At 39.2% G+C, this 20,913-nt stretch overlaps 1 protein-coding gene across 1 annotated transcript; it reads left to right on the forward strand.

Moving 5' to 3' along the window:
* Positions 1–6,355: 6,355 nt before the first annotated feature.
* LOC117384385 (uncharacterized) lies at positions 6,356–12,467 on the forward strand. The gene is made up of 6 exons (XM_033981694.2): positions 6,356–6,574; positions 7,889–8,244; positions 8,324–8,399; positions 8,673–8,751; positions 9,343–9,526; positions 10,029–12,467. Exons 2-6 carry the CDS (start codon positions 7,891–7,893, stop codon positions 10,536–10,538), a joined length of 1,203 nt encoding a protein of 400 aa, XP_033837585.1. The 5' UTR covers positions 6,356–6,574; positions 7,889–7,890; the 3' UTR covers positions 10,539–12,467.
* The last annotated feature ends 8,446 nt before the right edge of the window (positions 12,468–20,913 follow it).

The following is a 20,913-nucleotide window of genomic DNA, read 5'->3' on the forward strand; positions in this document are numbered from 1 at the left end:
TGAACAGAGATGAGAGAAAGAGAGGGAGAGGGAGGGAGAGAGGGGCAGAGGAGAGAGGGGGATCCACTGTTCCACCTGCCCCCATTTCACAGCCAGAGCCAGGCGGATGATGGTTCGTTTAGACTCTTGAATATAATAGGCTTAGAAAAGGCTGGAGTTTTCCGCATAGAAAAAGAAATAGTACAGAAGAAATTGAGTACGTTTTTGCTTGTGTAAAAAAATGGCACGTGCAGGACAAGAGGATTTATGGAAACGATTATATATACATTTAACTGTAACATCTGTGGGTTTTTCACCATTTTAAAATCTCAATGTTGTGTATTTAAATGAATAAAATGTGTTATACCATTTGGCGCTGAAGGTTTTATAGGCAACTCCCACACAGAGCTATAAGAAACTACTGGTACAGTAATAAACACTATTTTAAGCATTGTTCTATATAATTTAACTGTATTTATTTAATTGAGCTACTTGATCAGCTGTTCAATATTTAGTTTAGTTCCAATATTCACTTATTTCCATTGTAATTTGGTAAAACTGACTCCCATACTCCCCTTTACACATGTTTGCTCAAGTAAACGTTTGTGCTAATATTATGAGGTTTCTTTCTTTTCTGTCTTTATCTTTATTTACCCAGTGAAAGCACTCGGGCTCTATTTTTCATGCGCACCCTGTTTAAAATACAATAAAAGCAGAAAAACTAATTTAAAAACTATACAAGTCCATATAAAACATTAAAAACAGGAGCAGGTGGGTGTATAAAAGTTGCAATTGTGGCACCACAGCATCCAAATTTTCTTTTTCATGGAGTGTTTATGCAGCATATAAGAGTCTACTGTGTGATTTCTGTATGTAATTTAAGTATTACTGGTGTTAAAGTGGTTCAAAATGATGATGGACTGACTGCAGACATGTATACATAAAGTGAACACTAGATGGAGCCCTTTCCACACAATCCCTGCCTTGTCTTCACACAATCCCAAAAACAGGCACACATTTTTTTTTATTTTTTTTTAAATGATGCTCAAAGAACAAAGTGTTGATGTTGTTTTTGAGCTGTCATTAAGCTCCTTACACAGACATGTGCAGTGCATTGGTCACGTGGATTAACCTACATAAAAACAAACCCTGTCATTTCAACATTTAGGCAACTTATTCATGTTTTACTATGTATTTGTTCCAAGTCAAGTTATACATGTTTTGCTATTCACTGTAATGACCAAGCTCAGGGGGCTTTATTTCAGTTCCTCTAAGTCTTTTTGATGCACAAGATTACATCACACTTGAGAATCAACTTAAATATTAAAATAAAACTGCAAGGCCCATTACATCATCCACTGCATCACGTTTGGCAAATCAATAGAATGAGCTCAAGGCTAAGAATAGGCCAAGTCTGGGTGATAAATACAGTATGTTCTTTAGAGTAAGCAAAAGAAAACTAATTTGTTGCTGCCAGTATGTAACGCCCCTTAAATAGAAAGTCCAAATCGGTTCATTTTTTATTTTATTTGAAGGGCGCGCTCACGTTTTTGGCATCATACTGGTGTTTCATGTGTACCCCGTTTTTTTTGTTTTTTTTTAAGTCTCTCCATCCTTTTTCACAGCGTGTACAGGCCTCCTCAAACGTGAATCGTGTCATCCAAAATTATGCAACGCTCGTAGCTCTACTCGCGCTCTGATTGGCTGCGCGGCGCACGGGGGAGTAGGCGTGATCTGGATTGTTTTGGCACGTTATTGGCCGTGGCGACGCAGTGGGCGGGGCTTTTTCCATTTCATTCAGAAATCTCCTACTCAAGCCATATAAGAAACATGTGAAGAAGCGGCTGTATCTGCGGAGCTGCGCACGACTTTACTCCCAAAATGTGAGAGTCTCGAGTCTGTGTCCATCTTTTACGCACGATTAGACTCCATAAAATTAATAAACAGAGGTAAGAAAGATAATGTGTAATCCCTCAGCCGTCCATGTCTTTACTACAGCTAAGAAATAATTGATTAGGTAAAGATATTAAGGCATTTCAGCTCAATAGCCCGTTACAGACATTATGTAATTTGGCTGTAAACAGTTGAAGAAGCAGGTATTGAATGACAAATACCCAGACATATTAGAAAGCTGTGGGTGTGGTTGAAAGATGAGGAGTAGGTGGGACTGTTCCTCCACTATTCCTCAAAAAGGCACGTGATTAAACCGTGCCAAAAACAATTATAAACGATTATTCTAATTAATGGAAAACAATGTTGATTTTGCCTGGAGGAAAATGAGTCATGGGCCATTACAAGACAAACTATTCACCAGTGCAAGAGGCGGCTCAGAGTTTTCCTATGTACCATTTAACATATTGATTTGCTCTATTTGTTAAAATGATGTGTACAATAAAAGGCACAAGACCATAACATAAACCCAATAAATATAAACACTAGTAGAGTAATAATATTTGATGCAGCACATGTGGAATAAACAGTAACAGTATAAACTAGAGCATTAAGAACATCAAGATCCAAGAGAGCTGGGTATATACCATTGTGTTAATCTTAGATTTTAGGATTGTTGCCATAGCACATTCAGAATATAAAGGTGCACTCTGTAACCTTTCTGGTGAAGGGTCTGTGACCTAGCCTACTTGTCTCCATGGAGATGTTATGTACTGTGAATGTTATCTATCTTTATGGAGACGAGCTGGTGACACCACCAGGCTAAGTTATAGTTACAGTTGTCAAATCTCCCTGAGGTTTTCAAGGGATTTTTTGAGCAATAAAAACACCAATTTAAATAAATGCAAAGCAGGTCAATTCTGTACTGTGGAACATTCTGTTCAAAGTAATGTAATCTCCATTGACACAGGCAGTGTGCCCTTCTCCCGAAACGTTACAAGGGACACCTTTAAAACAAAATATATATTTTTGAATGGTCCTCAAAATGTAACATATGCCAAGAAGCTGAAACCCATGAATAAAACCACACTTGAAAGTCCCAATTCAAAGAGCGCAGACATGTTTCACAAAGTAGGTCTGGCTGCAGCCATGTCCTCAATGTGAGTGCATTGAGGACATGGCTGTAATTGTTTCCCAGTAGAAGATACGTGATCCAGCCTGACGCATAGGCCCTATACTGTTTACACTACAGTTCTTTTAAGGCCAGTCCCTTCCCTCTGAAAGATTAGGTTTCTGTTGTTGCGCGTTTGCTCTTGAAACACCTGTCATGGTTGTTGGCCTCATGAAATCCCTGCATATTTTCAGTTTACCATATAGACAACTTATAGAATACTGTATACACTACTTACAGAATTGTACTGGGTGTGTTCACATTCTGCACTAATACAAAAGAAAATCAATACACAGCCCAATCCACAAGCCTTTACAATCTGCAGGTTGTGTTCAAACTGGGCCCTGGTTTGTTGGTTTAGTCCTGATAAAGACTTGGTTTGGTACAGTTCAGCACTGGTTTGGGCTGCGTTCACACACACGTACACACTTATGCATGCATGCACGCACACATACATGCACACATACATACATATGCACACACACACACAGCCCTGCACGCACGCACCCACACACATGCACGCATACATGCACACACACGTATGTATGCACGCACAAATACTCAAACCTACACACATGCACACACACATAGACACATGCACACATACATACATATGCACACACGCACACATGTGCACGCACATGTGCGCGCACACACACCACATGAAAATTGCAACTACACAGCCATAACTAAACCATAACTAAACCATAACTAAATCACGTCGACCTCGAGACTAAATGGGGCTCAAATTAGGTTTGAACCAGGACCAGTGTGAGGCTCTTAGCCTCATACAACCCCGTGCATAGTTTCAGTTTACCCTATAGGCTACTGACAGAATTGCATTGGATGTGCACATAAAATAACAGAAAATCAATAGATTTGTTACATCTAATAGATGTATGTGTTTGAGATGATAGTCCAAAACCCACTAATCAACAGACTGTGTTAAAATTTGGTCCTGTTCAGTCCTGGTATAGGTTGGGTTCACACTTGCACGTCCACCACATGAAAAATGGGACTTAACAGAGACTAACCTCATAAGTAAACCTGCACCTGTTTGACCTTGTTTAAATCCCTCCCTTTTACAGGGTGAAGGACAACAGGAAAAGACTAAGTCCACATCAACACTAAATGGGACTCAGACCAGGTTCGAACCAGGACAAGTGTGAGTCATGGTCTAGTCCACTCTGGGTTAAGTTCCTGTTGTAGTCCCAATTTTGATGAGTGTCAAACGTTTAGCCTGTGTTCGTATAAAGACTACGTATGTATTGTCCATATATTAAAAGGCTGACCTTAAGTTATACCAGAAATAGAATGAAAGTTGGAAAACCCAACCAATAAAAACAACATTGTATATGTATTGCATTCTTAAATTCCTATATTATTAGCCAAAACCAAATCAATGAAAGAATGGCCATCCACAACCACTGAAGCAGATCCACATGATCACTCACACTTATTGAATTTTTAAAGCAGTGAATGAAAAGAACAAGAAAGAGGAAGGAGAAAACAAGTTCTGCAGCAGTGGGGGGATGTGGCAATAGATGAGGATGAAGATGGGGGTAGTCTTCATCTCCTGTGAACCCAGAGTCAGTTCACCGAGTTCATCCACAGGAATGCTGGTGGGGGGTTGGAAGCCTGAAAGCCATCAGTATGAACCTTGCCCTTGTTTAGAGATCTATCCTACACTTTTTCTATTACCAGCACTACTGCATTTTGCCATTATGTGAGGGATTGTAACTCACCTGAGCAGAGGTTTGTGCGTAATTGCCAAGGCGTAAAAAGGCAAATATGCTGCAACATGGTGTTTATGGAGGAGTGAGGTCATTGGGTGTATGTAGGTTCAATGTATGGATGGGGGATGGGTGGATACAAGGTCCCTAGTGACAGTCCATCTCCAGCTAACAGAATGAAAAAAAAAACAGTAACGCAATTAAGGCAACTCATTGTCAACATGTCATGAGATTTACATTCGCGTCAGTGAGTAACAAGTTGAGCGAGTGAATAGTTGTTTTGTTTATGGTCCTAGCATGTTGATATGAAATATGTTAAGGTCAGTAGGTTCAGGCCTTCACTCTGTAGTAACTAAGTAGTGGGGGAGGCTGTGTGGCATATGACCTTAAAGAGACTTAGGAAATAGAGCTTCTGCACACAAGCTCAAAGTCTTGCCATAGTTTCAGACATAAAGTGAAGTAGTGTTGACAACTTGGAATTTCAAAACAGTCCAAATGACTACACGCCCTTATTTTAATTTTATGTTATATTATTATTCATAGTTTTATGGTGAACCATAACAATGAAGCAAGTTTCCTCTTTGTGAATTTTGTTCACTGACTATGGAAATAAAACTGATTAAAATATGTTATTCCAACTGTTATTCCAATATCATCATGTTTGTCCTGCTTTATAAACACAAATAGATTTTAAGCAGGTATTTTATTCATTTGTTAGGTAAATAATTGTGAAGGTGATAAGTCAGGTGTCTGCTGTGAAACACGGTGGTTAGTGTCCTGGGTGCAGTCGCTCTTAGTTCTGAGAGATTTTACATGAAAACCTTGAGACCATGAAACCAAGTAGAAATAGGTCTACAAAACATGTATTTCTTTTCTCCATTCCCATGCTGGTTCAAGTTAACCTTGAAAGGTGTTACATAAAGCATGCAAAGAGAGAGAAAGATGTGTTCTTTGACTGAATCCACAGTTGCCTTACATATAAATCCTGTGCGGATAAATGTCAGCTTCATTTACAACCCTCCATTTAATCTGACCTGTTTTATAGTACAAGCATATTGCTTATTGCATAATTACAAATACAGCACTTCACTATTTGATTCCATTATAATATGAGGTGAAAATGAGCTGTGTGTGGACTGACTGTATAATTATAGTGATGGTGCTCTGTAATTGCAGATCAGTCGTCCCACATGCACGTAGTAAGAGCCAATCTATGTTTTATTTATTTTTATTTTTTTGGAGTGTTGGTTAGGAAAATATATTTCTAAAAGTGCTATTGGCAATTAAATGGTAGAGTTGCATAATGGTTTGTTTCCAGCGCATTCACTGTGCGTTTGGTGAGGGTGGGCTGGGCCGTAGCTCTGTGGTCGTCGGGTGCATAGAACATCTTGTGCATCCCATCCACAGCCTGCGCCTCGGTGTTTACAGTGCTGCTGTAGTAGAGCAGCCTGCCCGATACCAGCACACGGGAGACACATGAGTGGGCAGGACAACGAGCGTCCACACTGCCGCCCAATCACTGCGCAGTTCAGCAATCACTGGCTGAGTGCATTAACCAATACCGTGCACCTTCCCCGGGACGACAGCCAATGAGATGTGGGCAAAACGTGGGCACGTGGATTAGCGCACATGTTGACGCTCGTAAACTGTAGAGAGAAAGAGCCAGCAGCCGCACACAGCACACAACAGCCGCCCAGGCTGCGCGCTCCGATGCTGCCCCAGACACGGAGGCTCTGCTCACGGAATAGTCGCTTTTAAAACGTGATTACGGACGTTTTCTGGAAGAGCCACAGATTTAGAGGTGAGTCTTCCTTCTCTAAAGATTTTGTGATGTTTCTAAGTTGACTGGAGCTGAAGGAATGTCCTCAGGGCCACATCCGCTCTGCTCCGTGTCGTTGTCGTTGGGATAAAATTTGGTCATTACAATTCTGTCAATTTACTTTTAAAATTGGACCGTGTACCGCAACGATGTGGGGACGCCTGGGTATGTATCTGATGTAATAGTAAAGACATCCATTGATTCAGTTTGAGGACAGTTTGCTCAGTACAAAGTGGTTGGAGGTGTAACCTGGTGGGGCGCAGACGGGGCGCAGACTCAGCCTCGCGGTGCTACCTGTGCGGACTGACGCACCGGCTGTCACTGTCCCACCAAAAACAGACTCATTTCTGTATCTGAACACTTAGCACCACATTCACAGTAAACTGAACATAATGCACGTCTGTGTAGCCCCTGTTTTGAGGATACACCAATGACACAGTATGACAAAGCAAGAAAATGACAAAACATGTTTTAGATTTGTGCTTTTGGTGTTTGGCTACACAAATTATAAAAAAATGACTAGTTGCAGAGAGCTTTGACTCTGAGCACATGTTCTGTGGGAGTGTGTAGTTGTAGTCTATACCTGTGTCCCCTGTAATTTGTCTCCCTGCTCATGTTGATAAGGTGTAGTTAAGCTGTAAGAGTTTTCCTGTGTGGTTTGGTCAAATGATATAGATAAAGAAGAACATGGGATAGAAAACAGTATGTGAGTTTGAGTAAGCAGCAATGTATGGGAGGAGTGCAGGATAGAGTGAAGGAAAGGAAGTCTGGCACCATGTCCAAGCGAACGAGATAAGCATTAGCACTAGATGAGTCGCATACTGAAACACAGAGGAGCTGTGTGTATATGGGAGGCTAATGGGGGATGGAGATCTAACCCGAGACAGAGGGGAGGGGCTAGAGCGGGCACCGGAGGCTGTGGAAGAGAGAGGGAGGAAGAGAGGGCACGTGAGGGAGAGCAAGAGAGGAAGAGAGAGAGAGACTGCCTATTCTGATTTCACTACTCTACACACTCCCATCCCCCCTCACGTTCACCGCTCCTTTCCAGTCTCCTCAATGGAAGCCAGACATAGACTAGTATTGTGTGCCTACTGCCAGTGCCTACCCCCAGTCCCACTATGCACCATGTTAAACTAGGGCAGGAGTTTGCCCACCATTTTGGGTAATTAGCTTCATGTTTTTTCAGAACATAGATTACTAAAATGAAAAACTGAATGATTGAAGTGAAATATTTCCTGATTCAAACTCCCTCTTTTACAATAGTGTGTCTATTTTTTGTGTTTTTTTGGTCCATAGTAATGCAGACCCAGGGCAGCACATCCTCCCAGCCCTCCTTTGACTCCTTCAGCTCTACTGACAGCCTCCTGTTCAGTGACTCGGAGCATGCGGAGGACGATTCGGACGTCTTCCTCACTGACACCTCCTCCTCAGTCATCATCAGCGGGACGGCTGGAGCGATGCCCGATGGAGACAGGGCAGTGGGGAGCCCCGTGTCTCAGTGGACTTGTGATGACTTCATGGATAAAGAGGAAGAGGAGGAGGGGTACAGGTCAGAAAGCACCAGCAAAACGTCTAAAATCAGTTTGGAGGGAGAAAGTGAACCAACAGGAAAGAACCCAAAGACTCAGGGAGATTTGATGTTTGCGCAGAAGGTAAGAAGCTGCAAAAAAGATTCAAACTGCGGTTTTCAACTTTGTCTCAGTCGTAGTTTATCTTGTGTCATGTTCTCAGTGTGCGGAGCTGCAGGGATTCGTCAGGCCTCTGCTGGAGTTGCTGAATGGACTGAAGAAGGGCAGATTCGACCGTGGTAAGCATCTTTTAGGTAGTGTCAGATTACCTATGAGGACATGCAGGGTCACATGATCTAAGCAGCTCCCATTGACTTCACTGGCTTCTCTGTGGAGTATCTGTGCAGATTATTACTGACATGGTCTAAAGTGCAGCAGTATGCACACATGCACATGAAATCTCATGAAATCAGAAGTGAAAATAGAGTGTGAGAGGAAGCAGGCCTAGACCTGTATCTGCAAACAGTGATGCGGGGTCTGGACTGACAGGGGCATTGTGTTTTGATTGACAGGTCTGAGCAGTTTTCAGCAGAGCGTTGCCATGGATCGAATACAGAGGATTGTGGGAGTTTTGCAGAGACCAAACTGTGGGTAAGAAACTGCAATGCTATTTTCATTATTATCTGATATGTGAAGGAAGGTTTTTTCCAATGTGTCTATTACATAATCCTCATAGTAATGACGCTATAATGTTACATAATGTCAACAGGATTGGCATAAGTATTGGAAATGAAATACTAATGAATACACCTGAAACTAGTAATCAATTAATTAAATATTGATGCTAAAAAAATCACATTAACAAAACAAAATGTCACTTTTCCTGAACTAAAATATAAAATGACCTTGTGTTCCTTATCAGACTGGTTTAAGATCACATGGTAACAAAAAGAAAACTATTATTATTTTGTGTTGAAAATGGTAATTTATTTATGGGTTTCAGCTTTCTGTTTATAGGTACCATTTTTCACATTCAAACGATATAATATTTTGTACTGAATTTTTAACTGCTATGGCAATCGTCCCAATTTTTCATCACTCTAAAACTGGACTGCTTAAAAAAAGTAATTTTTGTTAGTTTCTTAGTAAATCAAAACCGATGTTCACATGATTACCTTTGAACCTTGTCTGCTACCTTGCATAATGTCGTTCAATGTCTTTCTACTGTGACTTTTTCCATAGAGAGAAGTACCTCAACACATTGCTCCAGGTGGAAGTTATGCTCAAACTTTGGTTTCCTCAGATAGCGACATTTCCGGTCTCAGCAGCCTCTAGTGTAGCCAACTCCCCTGCCCTCTCCCTCCAGGACACCGCTGGATTCACACCTTCACACAGACACAAGGATCAGTCACATATTCCTGTGAAGGTAAACACAACACGCTTACTCCAACTGCAGGGCATATGTGTGAAGTATGCTCTGTTCACCTGCTAAATACTAGAGCAGGGTGATATTCGTAAACATGAATATTGATGTAGATATTTTTTTCTTTTTTGTGGTGTATCCCAAGATATTTAGACACTATTATGTTAGCAAAAATGCGTTAAAACATATCTTTAAATGGTGAAGTTGAGGAATTAACCTTTAGATTTACCTACCAAGTGCAGAATTATTAGGCTACTTTACACCCTTGTTTGGAAGTTATTTTATAGTTTCATTTTATCAGCTCTCTTTGCAGCATTTTAAATAATAGAAATAATAATACATAACACTTGAAGTATAGTTCTTTTCATGACAATTAATGAAAGTTAACAGTTCAAGAAAGACAAACATTATTATAAACTATATACTTGATATTCGATTTTGCTTATATTTGCATACTTCCGAAATACATTTTTGGATAATCTAAATACTAAATGTTATTTTTCAGAAGCGCAGACTGAGCTGGACAGGAACAGACTCTCCCACACCCTCCCCTGTGCTCCTCAAGTCCCCCCGCACCGAAGAAGACAAAAGTATTCAGCACAGAGAAAACCACTCTCCACCCGCAGCATCGGAAACAAACCAAAACTCTACAGACTCTGCAGCTGAAAACACAGAGGAGCAAAGCAAACCATCCAACTACAAGGGCCACAGCTTGGAGCCCAGCCTGACCTGGGTTCACATCGCACCAATACTGTCCCCCCGCAAGTCCACCTCCCCCAAAGCAGCGCAAAGCAACAACCAATCATTCGCTCCACCCAGCTCATCACGCAAAAGAAATAGCCCCGCGACACAAGATAGCTCAGTCTCTTCCACAACAACCAGGAAGAACCAAAAGAGCACAACCAAGACTGCTTGGTGCCAAAGCCAGCCCAGTGCTGCACAAATGAATGACAATGAAAATGACCCCTCAAGGTCAATGTCAAGACATTGTCCCGAGAGTGTCCTGTCTCCTTAGAGATCTGAGGAGGACCATTATCAATGCCTTCACCAGAAACAAGCTGTGGTTTAAAATGGAAGAGATTGAGCCTAATAATGATAAAAGGAGTGAATATAGAAATAAAATACAGCCTAATACCAATAAAACCACTAAAAACAGTATTTCAAATTGAAAGATTGTTTATAAGTAATTGGTGTTGGGCATTTTTACTGTTCCAAATGCACAATATAAAAAGAAACTACTTTGAAATGACTGAAAGGACATATTCCACAAGCGTTCGTGTTGAAACCATTTTAGTTTTAGTACACGAAATGACGTAATGTGATAATCAAGATATGTCCAGTGATAATCATCCATACCAAGAATATGGAGAGGCAGAGCGTGATATGGATCTACTGACTTGTAGATATACCACTAAGAAGAAGCGAAGTAGTGAACAAGTCTGCAAAAAGTATGTAGCTCGTGACGTGATCAGAACAGAGCGTTATATTTTTCATGTGTAAAAAAAAAAAAAAAAACACCGAAAAAGACTGTGGAAAATCGATGTCGTCACCTCACGAATGTAATCCCTCGGCTGGCACATCAGTGGGAAACCGTGACCAAGGACAGAGAGCTTTGGACCAGCAAGTTGTGTCGCAGAAACCCACTAAAAAGCTTTGAAAAACCAGCGTGAGGTTGAGAAAAACAAGGACCACCCCGAGCTATACAGACATTTCCACAGTTAATTTATTCATGTGTTGTTCCGACTCTGCATTTATTTATTCTATGTATTTATTTATTAGGCAGCTAAATATCACTGGCTGTGTGATCGTATATATAGTCTTGCCGTCATCCTTTAGGTGATAAGATGGTGTCGAAGTTCTTTTTTTGTAAGTAATATGAGGTTAAAAAGAATAGGAAATCTTGATGATTGGACTACTGTGCCTTTACACCAAATAGGATGTGTTCAGTGCATTCATACTGCATATTGATTGTTAAACTGTTTTTACAATACCAGATACAATCACTTATGAACGCCTACATGTAGTCATTTTTATCATTACAAACAACTGTATTACAAGCGGTATGCAGCTCTACTTTTTGACAGGCGATGAAAAACTGCCTCGCAATTTGTCTATTTTGTGACTTCACTCTGTTTAGCCTTCCGACAGAGGTGTGCTGGTTGTAGATTAGGTGGAGGCGGGTGGGGTTACTAATATCAGAAGAACAGAAGAATGAGCTGAACTTAAAACGGCAGTGCTCTGGAAAACTTGAAAAAGCATAATATAATTTATAATTGTAAGGGAGGATGTCTCTTTGCACCTGCTCTGCTGCTATTCTTCTAATTCCACTTCTGAATTTAGAGAGTCTTTTTATTTGGTTGGTAATTTTTTACAGACATAGCAGGGGTTTACATAAATTGCAAAAGTATTGTATATATTGATATTAAAGTATTTTGAAATTGTTATAAGTTGTTCATACATATATGGGCGGACTCCATGTTACTTTCTACATTCGGAGTGTATGGAGTGTACAATCTTGCGGTTGACCGTCCCGCCCCGTCCTGTCTTCAGACGTAGCAAAGCGCAGTGCCAGACGCTGATCCAAAACTAACTGCGGGGGTCTCTTCCACCCCACTATAATTTTTTTTTCACGGTGGTTGTATGACAGGGAAGCCAATTGCACTTATTTTTTCATTGTTTACGTCTTTTATGTATGTTTTTCTACTGCAGTGACGACTGATGGTTGGTCAGTGTCATTTGTTTTACAGCCTTGTTTTTAACATTATAAACCAGACTGTAGTTCCACCCCTCCCCCTCCAGTTCCAGTCTACCCTCACCTTCAGCTTCCTAAATCCTGTTAGTATCTGTTCAACTGCCACTCTCATGCCACATCTTTACATATATCACTCTTCTGGATACTTTTTCAAAACTAATCTTTGAATAAAACAAACATTTTGGAAATGAATCCGCCTCGTTCATATTTTCTGTTAAATGTGACACATGTTTTGTTCATAATGACGTGTTCGTGAGTGGTTCAGAAAAACAGCTCTGGTTTGACAGATGTGTGACTCAATGGGGAGCAGATTTAAAGGCAGTGCATTCTGAAGTGTGCGTAAGCGTGAGACAGCGGGGGGCATGGGTGGTGCGTTGGGGGTCAGCGGAGGAGAAGACTTGAGTGAGTGTGTGAGACGGCACTCGCTGTAATAGGACTGGCTCTAGTGGGGGGTGGTTTTGATCCTCCAACCAGCTGCTACAGGACACACATGGCTGCAGTGTGGATGTTTTGGATGTGAGGAGTAGTGAGGAGCTGGATTTTTTTGAGACGATATCTGGTATTTGGCCTGCTGCTGTGGCCGATAACTGATATGGGTCAATGTCAGAATCAGAAGACTTTTGTTGCCATTGTCTGTGAATAAGTTCAAGTAAAGAGCATGAAATTTTCACTTTTATAAAAATAATACAGATATAAAATCATATGTTGCATGATGGTGAAAACATACAGCACTATAACAATCTTCTATTTCCATTTTTACTCATTAGTTTGTTTAAAAAGGCAAATTTGATGCACTAAGAACAATCTGGGAATGACTGGACTGCACCATGAAAATTACTGGTATCAAATCTCGATATCGGCCAAAATCTATAGCAACCTACACTGGAGCTGATATTTTGCCCAAATATAGTACCGGTAGATATAAAATGCCTTAATGGGGTATTACGTAAGATTTTAGGTTTAGGTAGAGTTTTGTTTAGTCTGGAATGTTCCACAAAACGGTATAAAACTTCAATCTCCGTGAAGACAAGCAGGTGGCTCGACCGAAACGATGTATTTTATTGGCTATAAAAGGGGCTGGAATGGAATAAATGAAAGATAGATATGTTTATACCAGACTGTGAAAATTTCCAGCCAAAACATTGACATCATTCATCATTCATGAGACAAGCAGGTGATGGACGCTCCAGAAAAATGACATAGTGCACCTTTAATTATTGTAATCCATAATAATTCTGCCATACGTATTAAAAATGGTCTAACCACTGTCTTCCAGTAAAACCAAATTAATATTGATGTGGTTATAGCATCTTGTGTTCCAGTAACAAATCCATTGCAGAGAATAATTTTGGAGGGGTGTGGTTTGTACCTCTTGTTGTTGGCGGGGGTGAAACCACGGTACACACGTACACAGGCCCTGCTTATAAACATATGCACACGCGGGCCCCCTCCTCTCCCTGACACACTGACTGGCTGATTTTGTGGTGGGCTTGGCGCTGACACAGTGACTACAGAGCTATCGCAGAGTCCGCCCTCTCTCCATCCCTCCTCTCCGTTCCGCCATGGCCCCCCCTTGTATCCATGCAGTTTTTAGCAGAGGAGCTCTTCCACTCAATCTCCCCCTGCCACTTTTACTCCTACTTTTCTCCTCTACGCACAAGGGGCAACACACACAAGGACGAGAGAGGAATTTTTAGAGGGCAAATGAGGAAACATTGGGAGACTTTGGTTAAGGACACTGCCATTTACAGTCAGTTGGATGTAATATAGTAGTACAGTCATAGCCCAATTCAGTTTTTACAATATATCGTCAATAGTTCTTACCGAGATTTTACCTTTTACAGGGAAATTATTTTTGTAGTATCTCTAATGCTGGCTGTTTGACTTGAGAGGCAGTGCTGTGTTCGGGAGTAACCAGGCAGTTTTGCAAGGAATAAACAAGAAAGAAACAGTCCCCTCAGCCCCTCTCATCTTGTGCTATTACAGTAATTTGCAGACAATGGCTAGTGGCTACTTGGGGGTTTGTCCAACTGCAGTGAGAAGTTACAGTGAATTTAATGAGCTTTGTAAAATGAATATAATCTGGAGTAGTAGCAATGACTTAAATTCAGAATATTAGACTAAACTTGAAGAAAAATAAAAGGATCAGGCTATGTGTCAAAAATAACCTCTCCACAGAGCTGGCATGTAACTTGTAACTTGACCTGGAGCTCGCTTGTTGTGAAGAAATGACATCTTCGGTGGAGACAAGCACGTGGCAGACCCTCCACCAGAAAAAGTTACATAATTCACCTTTAGTTTTAATTGTTTTGACTAGTTTAGATTTCATAACTTGAAGAACTTGGATTATTTACCTCGTTTAAAGACTGTGATTGTTCAGTACATTCCTTATTATTATTATTATTATTATTTTTCCATTGGATAAGGAAAAACGGGAGCGTGCCACATTTTACATATTATATTATTGTGACATCGAACTCGAAATGATAAAATACACAAGTCAAACTGCTGAAATCCAGATTAATATTCTGAATTCAAATCGTTTTTGTCATGCCAGATTTTCATTTTTACAGAGCACTTCTTTCCAAAATTCCCTTCCCCCTCCCTCTCTTCCACTGCACCCCTGTAAAAATTCACGTGAGGTGGCTGTGCTCCTTCACACACGCTCACGTTAACAACTATAGTGGCTCTAGCTCTTACTCACCCTCAGGTCCTCGGGGGGTTTTCAGGGCAGACCGCGCTCAAAACTGCCTCAAAGCTCATTAAAACTGCACAGTGCATACTTCTGCAATAGGAAATCATAGAGACACGTGTTAGTTTAATTTTCTGCATGTTTATGGTAATGGTGGCTGTGGGACTTGCCTTGGCTACATGCATAGGAATATTTTTACAAAAGCATACATTTTCTGCTTATAAATGTAGCCGAAGTCATACGTTCCTTTCACGACATTCCACGTCACTTCAAAATCAGGACTAAAATCAGACTAAACGTGGACTAGACCTGGACTAGAGCAGAACAAGAGCAGGATCAAACCATCTCTACATTTATACTTAACTGAACTCAATCCAGGAGCAAACCAGGACAATTATAACGCACCCATAATTTTACATGGAGGGCAGGGTCTCATGTAACTCATCTAGGTAGTTATAGTAATTCCCTGTTTTTGAGCAAAATAAGCAAACAGAAATCCACAAATGTAAAAATCTATCACTGGGTCCACAACCTCATCGTTTCCACTGACAGCAATCATACCTCTTGTTTGAAAAATGCTCCAAACTGAGATTTTTGTAAGAAAATATCAAGCATTAGTTAATTTTTGTTGACAGAGAAGACAATGATTTTGAGCCAGCTGTGTTCATGTGGATAAACCCAGGAATTAAAGGTCATATATTATGCAAAATTGATTACTGTGAACTTTTAGCCATGTTATAATGTCGTTACCTCCTCAGAAACATACCTGGAGTTGTGTTTTGTTTCATTCACACATGTTTGAGTAACCCTGCCTTATTACTCTGTCTACAGCTGTCTGAATATGCAGGGTTTGTGTGTTAAACGTGAATGAAACAAAACACAACTCCAGGTATGTTTCTGAGGAAAAACAACATTATAGCATCAAAAAATAGCATAAAATGGGCCCTTTAAAGAGGCACTGACTGATAAAAACTCTACTACACCATTCTAACCTGTCCTCCACCTCAGTTTTAATTACATCTGGACACTGTAGAATACTTTGGCATCACATGGACTCAACCTACGACACTGTGATGTCACCATAGAGGGACGAGGTAAAGACAGAGATACCGGGACTCCATTTTCAAGGACGCACGTGTATCTTCTCCTGACATTGTGTTTGAAATTTGGGGCACCGTTGAGCTACAGGCAAATACCATTCTCCTCATCAGTTTCTTTGGCCTGAATGTGTTCACCCTGTTGAAGATCTTACACGACTGCAGATCATTCACTGAAGGAATGTACTGAATTCAATAGATTACATTTAAACATTACATTAAGTTTCTTATTTTAACGATACTTGGAAGATATTTTGGAAACATTGTTAAATTATTAGTTAAATATAGACTGTAAAGGTAGTCACATTTTTTTTCAGTTAGCTTTTTGCAGTATTTTTATAAACAATTTTCACAATATTCACATTTTTCATATCTACAAAACAGCATTCAAAATATTGCCCACTCATACTTCACACCTCTATCACTTATGGTTGTGTTTTGTAATGTGTTTGACTTTTTGTCTTGTAACACTTTAATCAATAAAGTATTCTAATTCTTAGGCCTGTCACGAAAACATATTTTGACGTTTAATGTATAAGTAAATATAGAAAATAAACGATAATATTTAAAGTAATTATTGCCATTGACACAATAACCCAAGAGCAAATTTAAACCACAAAAACTAATCTAAATCTACAATATTGCTAAAAATACTAGTACTTTAACAATATTTAAATCCAGGCTCAAAACAGTTCTGTTTATCTGTGCATATGACTCAAAGGATTTTATTCTGCACTTCTCTCATTTAATGTTAATTTTATGATGATTATTTGTGATTATTTATGTTTTGATTTGTGTGATTTGAATGCCTTTTTTAATCTGTAAAGCACTTTGCGTACAAATTGAGTTATACAAATAAACTTGTGCTATTCAAATAAACTTGCCTTGCCTTGCTTTCCTAGTTTGCGTCTGTAATGAGTCATAGAAGTGATTAGTTCAATCTTCTTTGGCTCACATCTTATCATGTAGCCAAAAAATAACAAAATATTTCCAAGTAGTGCAAAAAAAAAAAAAGTCCACACATGTACAGTAGAACAATAAGTCTATATATTAATTATCATGACAGGCCTACTAATTCTGAAATATTGAAAACGGGATGGACAATAACTTTTTACTTTATGGCTTCTGTTCAATAGTGATCTTAAGCCAATAAGTCATTCAAGATGTTACACTTATTAGCGTAACATCATATGTCCTACACTTATTAGGACACATCTGCATCCTGTCTGTCCATGGGAGTCGATCTCTCCTTCACTGTGATTCTCCTCTATGTTTCTCTTTTCCAAACTGGGTTTTTGGAGTGCTTCAAAAGAAGGTCAATCCATTTGCTTGTTTCCTGTGATTGTTGTTTATTTGATCATCTGCTTGTCTGTTATTTACCAAAGACTGCTTCACTGTTTGGTTTTCTAACTTGCTGTTGGTTAAATAAACAGTTTGTTATGCTCCGCGAGTCAACTGCTGTTTTGGGGCTTTACAAAAATACATTTGGATTGAATGTATTTAATTTATTCCTTTAAAGGTCCTGTATAATGCGAAATTGGCTCTTTTGAGCTTTTAACCATGTTATAATGTTGTTACCTCATCAAAAACATATGTGGAGTTGTGTTTTGTTTCATTCACACATGTTTGAGTAACACTTTATTATTAGTCTGTCTACATTTCCAAAGCTGAAAAAGCTCTGTTCCACCTCATGAAGCGGTATTTTTCAAGTTAACGTTTACCTTTTACCTTTAGTTCAGCAGATATTGGCAATTCCAGGGCTGAAATCATCAAAATTACACTTCCTGTATTCCTCTATTTGAGAGAAGACGTCAGCCTAAATATGCAGGGTTTGTGAGTTAAACTTGTGTGAACGAAACAAAACACAGCTCCAGGTGTGTTTGTGATGAGGAAACAACACTATAACATAGATCAGAAAAAAAAACGGAATATGGGCCCTTTAAAATTCAAGTCATTTTGGGATTAGTGATAAGCAACTTCATTATCTTTGGCCTGGATAGGTTCACCCTCTTCACGATCATTCATTATTCACCACATTCCACAGATCTTCACATAAATATATAAATTAATAATAATAATTCTACCCGAAAAGTGCATAGATGCGAGGAGGGAAGCACGTGTCTCACCCATTGAGGTCTGTGCAGTCCATGTGTGAAGTAAAGACAGCAGAGTCCCCAGAGAGCAAATCTTCACCATGATTTACTGCCCCTGTCAGAAAGCATTGGAAAAAATTGGGTCAGCAAGATAAAATACACCATAATATAACACACAGTTGATGAATCAGAGGTGTGAAGCAGAGTCAAACTTGTAACCTAAGCGTTTACGTAATAATTACAGCAAAAAAACACTGTTAATATTAATAAGCCTATAGCCTATACAACTAGTAATGAATTATGAATGAAGTGAATGAATGGAGGCACTTGAGAAACAGCACAGTGCTATTGTTACAGGATAATGCCAAGACTAAATACTTAACATTCTTGTAAAATAGTACAGCAATTGATAGTTCCAACCACACATAACCACAATTATTTATTATAGTTCCAATTGGACTCAGTGAATTAAGTTACTGTTCACTGAGAATGTGTAAATTTAAAATGTGTGATGTTGCAGCTTGTGCTTGAACAAATTGCCTATGTGCAGTTCCTATACTGTACGTGCGGATGCTATTACGTAATAGTTCGCTGGCTGGAGGAGAAGGGGGTGGTGTGGCGCAGAACACATGTAGATTTTTAAGGTAGCCATATCTGGTTGTGTAAGAGAAATTATACATTTTATGATAAATAATTTAGTTTTTATGGCTTTTTTTAACAAGTAGTTTCAAAGCCAGTTCAGTTCTGATACCAAAATTGTGATATCAATCAATACAAGACAAGAGTGCATTCTTTACACTTAAAATTTCTCTTTACTCTCGTTCAAATACAGAATTAATCACAAAATTAATTCACTTTATTAAAACACTTTAATGTAAATGGTCACATTTTTATATAGCGCTTTTCCACGTTCAAAAGCATATAAACCAGTAATAAAAATGATTTGGTAGCAATAATACATACATACACGTAAGATGATTGCTGTTTGGGCTCCAATCTTCATGGGAAATTACTTGCAGGAGATATTTAAAAAAAACTATTACATGATAAGTATCCAGGTACAGCTGCATTATACTATATGAAGAGATACAGTAGTGTTTGTTCACTGATCCAAAGATTTGTGGTTCAAATTCTCAAATCTCAACATAAAAAAAAGATCACTCAGATTCACTGACCCACAGGTTGGCGCTGCGATTCCAGCTCCCACAGATTAATTCTGCCGTTGTGTCCATCAGTACACTAGTGTCTGTGTACACAGGTGTATGAATGTGTGTGTGAATGGGTAAGTGGTTCCTTGATTCAAAGCGCTTTGAGTGCCTTGAAGATTGAAAGGCGCTATATAAAAATGTGACCATTTGCCATTTATAGAGAAAATTGTGTTTTTAATTTGTAATGAGTAATAATGATGACATAAAATTAGTATTGGTAATATAGGCAGAGAACACTAGGGCTGATTATTATCACATTACGATTACTGTATACATTTATTGTTATTAACTGCGATTGAATATGAGATACGCTTTCCAATCAAGATTTATTTTCTGGAGCATTAATTAAACCTGCCTATGAAAATTGATAATAAACAAACATAATAAGATGAAATATCCTCTTCTTTGTACAGGCCATTATAATTTGCAATTTGAAAACAATTAAAACTGATTGAAATAGCTTAGCCCCATAGAATACAAAAGGTGTGTGAAACAAACCACTGCAGTCTTGATTGGTTGGAGAGATCTGGTGTAGCCTCGGGCGCTGTGTTGTATTCATGCTTACACCGCCATGGATGTACTCAGATGACCCACATTGAGCAGTTAGAAAAAATGTGGGGGCAGAACATACAATCTATTGGGCTGAAAACCAACACAGAAAGAAATCAGAAAGCTTCTCTCATAAATCTGATCTGGAGAAGCAATATTTAGTCTACAACAGTGTTTTTCAAACTGTGGTACATGTACAGCTGTTTCAAGTGGTACACAAGGTCTTCTCTGCAGTTTGTTTATCTCATAGCAAGTTATTTTCTCATTTCTGTAAAAGGTTCTAGTATTACAAAAGACATGCTGTAGTTCTGTTTTACACCTGGTTTGGTTTAGACCTAAGACCTGAAGTAGTCCTGTCTTAGAGCTGGTTTAGATTTGGTGGTAATTTTATTAATTATGAATCATTTTATAGTTATTTAAATTGTACTTGGAACCAGTGCTCTATAACAATAAAATGTTATAAAGGAAATTTTGAACATTTTAATGGAATAATAAAAAATACTGAAGTAATAGCATGACCCATGTGGTAGAGCAGTTGTCCCATAATCACAATTAGAGTCCTGCTTAAGCCAATTCAAACTGTTTAGCTTACACAACTTGCCTGTGGGAATGTGTTATTTGCGGGAGAGGGTGGTCCAGAGGCCATTGGTGCAGAAAAGCAATCACAACTTTGACCGCCAGCCCCGGGACAGGTATGGCTACAGAACTGCTACACAGATTTGGACCATTGCTCAATAAAGTAAACATTAAACCACTAGATCAGCACTTTATAACTTTATAACAGCTACTAACAGCTATTTTGGATGTTAGCCTGCTGCAGTGTTAGCTAAAAACTTACCTGTGCTGAAAGAAACTGCATAGACTTCAGTATTCTTCATAAAATGCTTAAGACATTGATGATAATTTACTTTATTTAGGTGAAATTGTACAACATTGTATTATTTCTTTTGCAAACGGTGTTGTAGTTCTTTTGTTTTTGGCTAGACGGAAACCTTGAGC

This window comes from Periophthalmus magnuspinnatus, chromosome 16, assembly GCF_009829125.3.
Source record: "Periophthalmus magnuspinnatus isolate fPerMag1 chromosome 16, fPerMag1.2.pri, whole genome shotgun sequence".
Lineage (NCBI taxonomy): Eukaryota > Metazoa > Chordata > Actinopteri > Gobiiformes > Gobiidae > Periophthalmus > Periophthalmus magnuspinnatus.

What these genes read in the sequence shown, in the direction of transcription:
- LOC117384385 (XM_033981694.2), top strand. Translation starts at nt 7,891, where the DNA reads ATGCAGACCCAGGGCAGCACATCCTCCCAGCCCTCCTTTGACTCCTTC. An exon ending in ATTTGATGTTTGCGCAGAAG is followed by an intron (nt 8,245 to 8,323) that starts GTAAGAAGCTGC and finishes TCATGTTCTCAG; the next exon opens with TGTGCGGAGCTGCAGGGATT. An exon ending in TTGCAGAGACCAAACTGTGG is followed by an intron (nt 8,752 to 9,342) that starts GTAAGAAACTGC and finishes CTTTTTCCATAG; the next exon opens with AGAGAAGTACCTCAACACAT.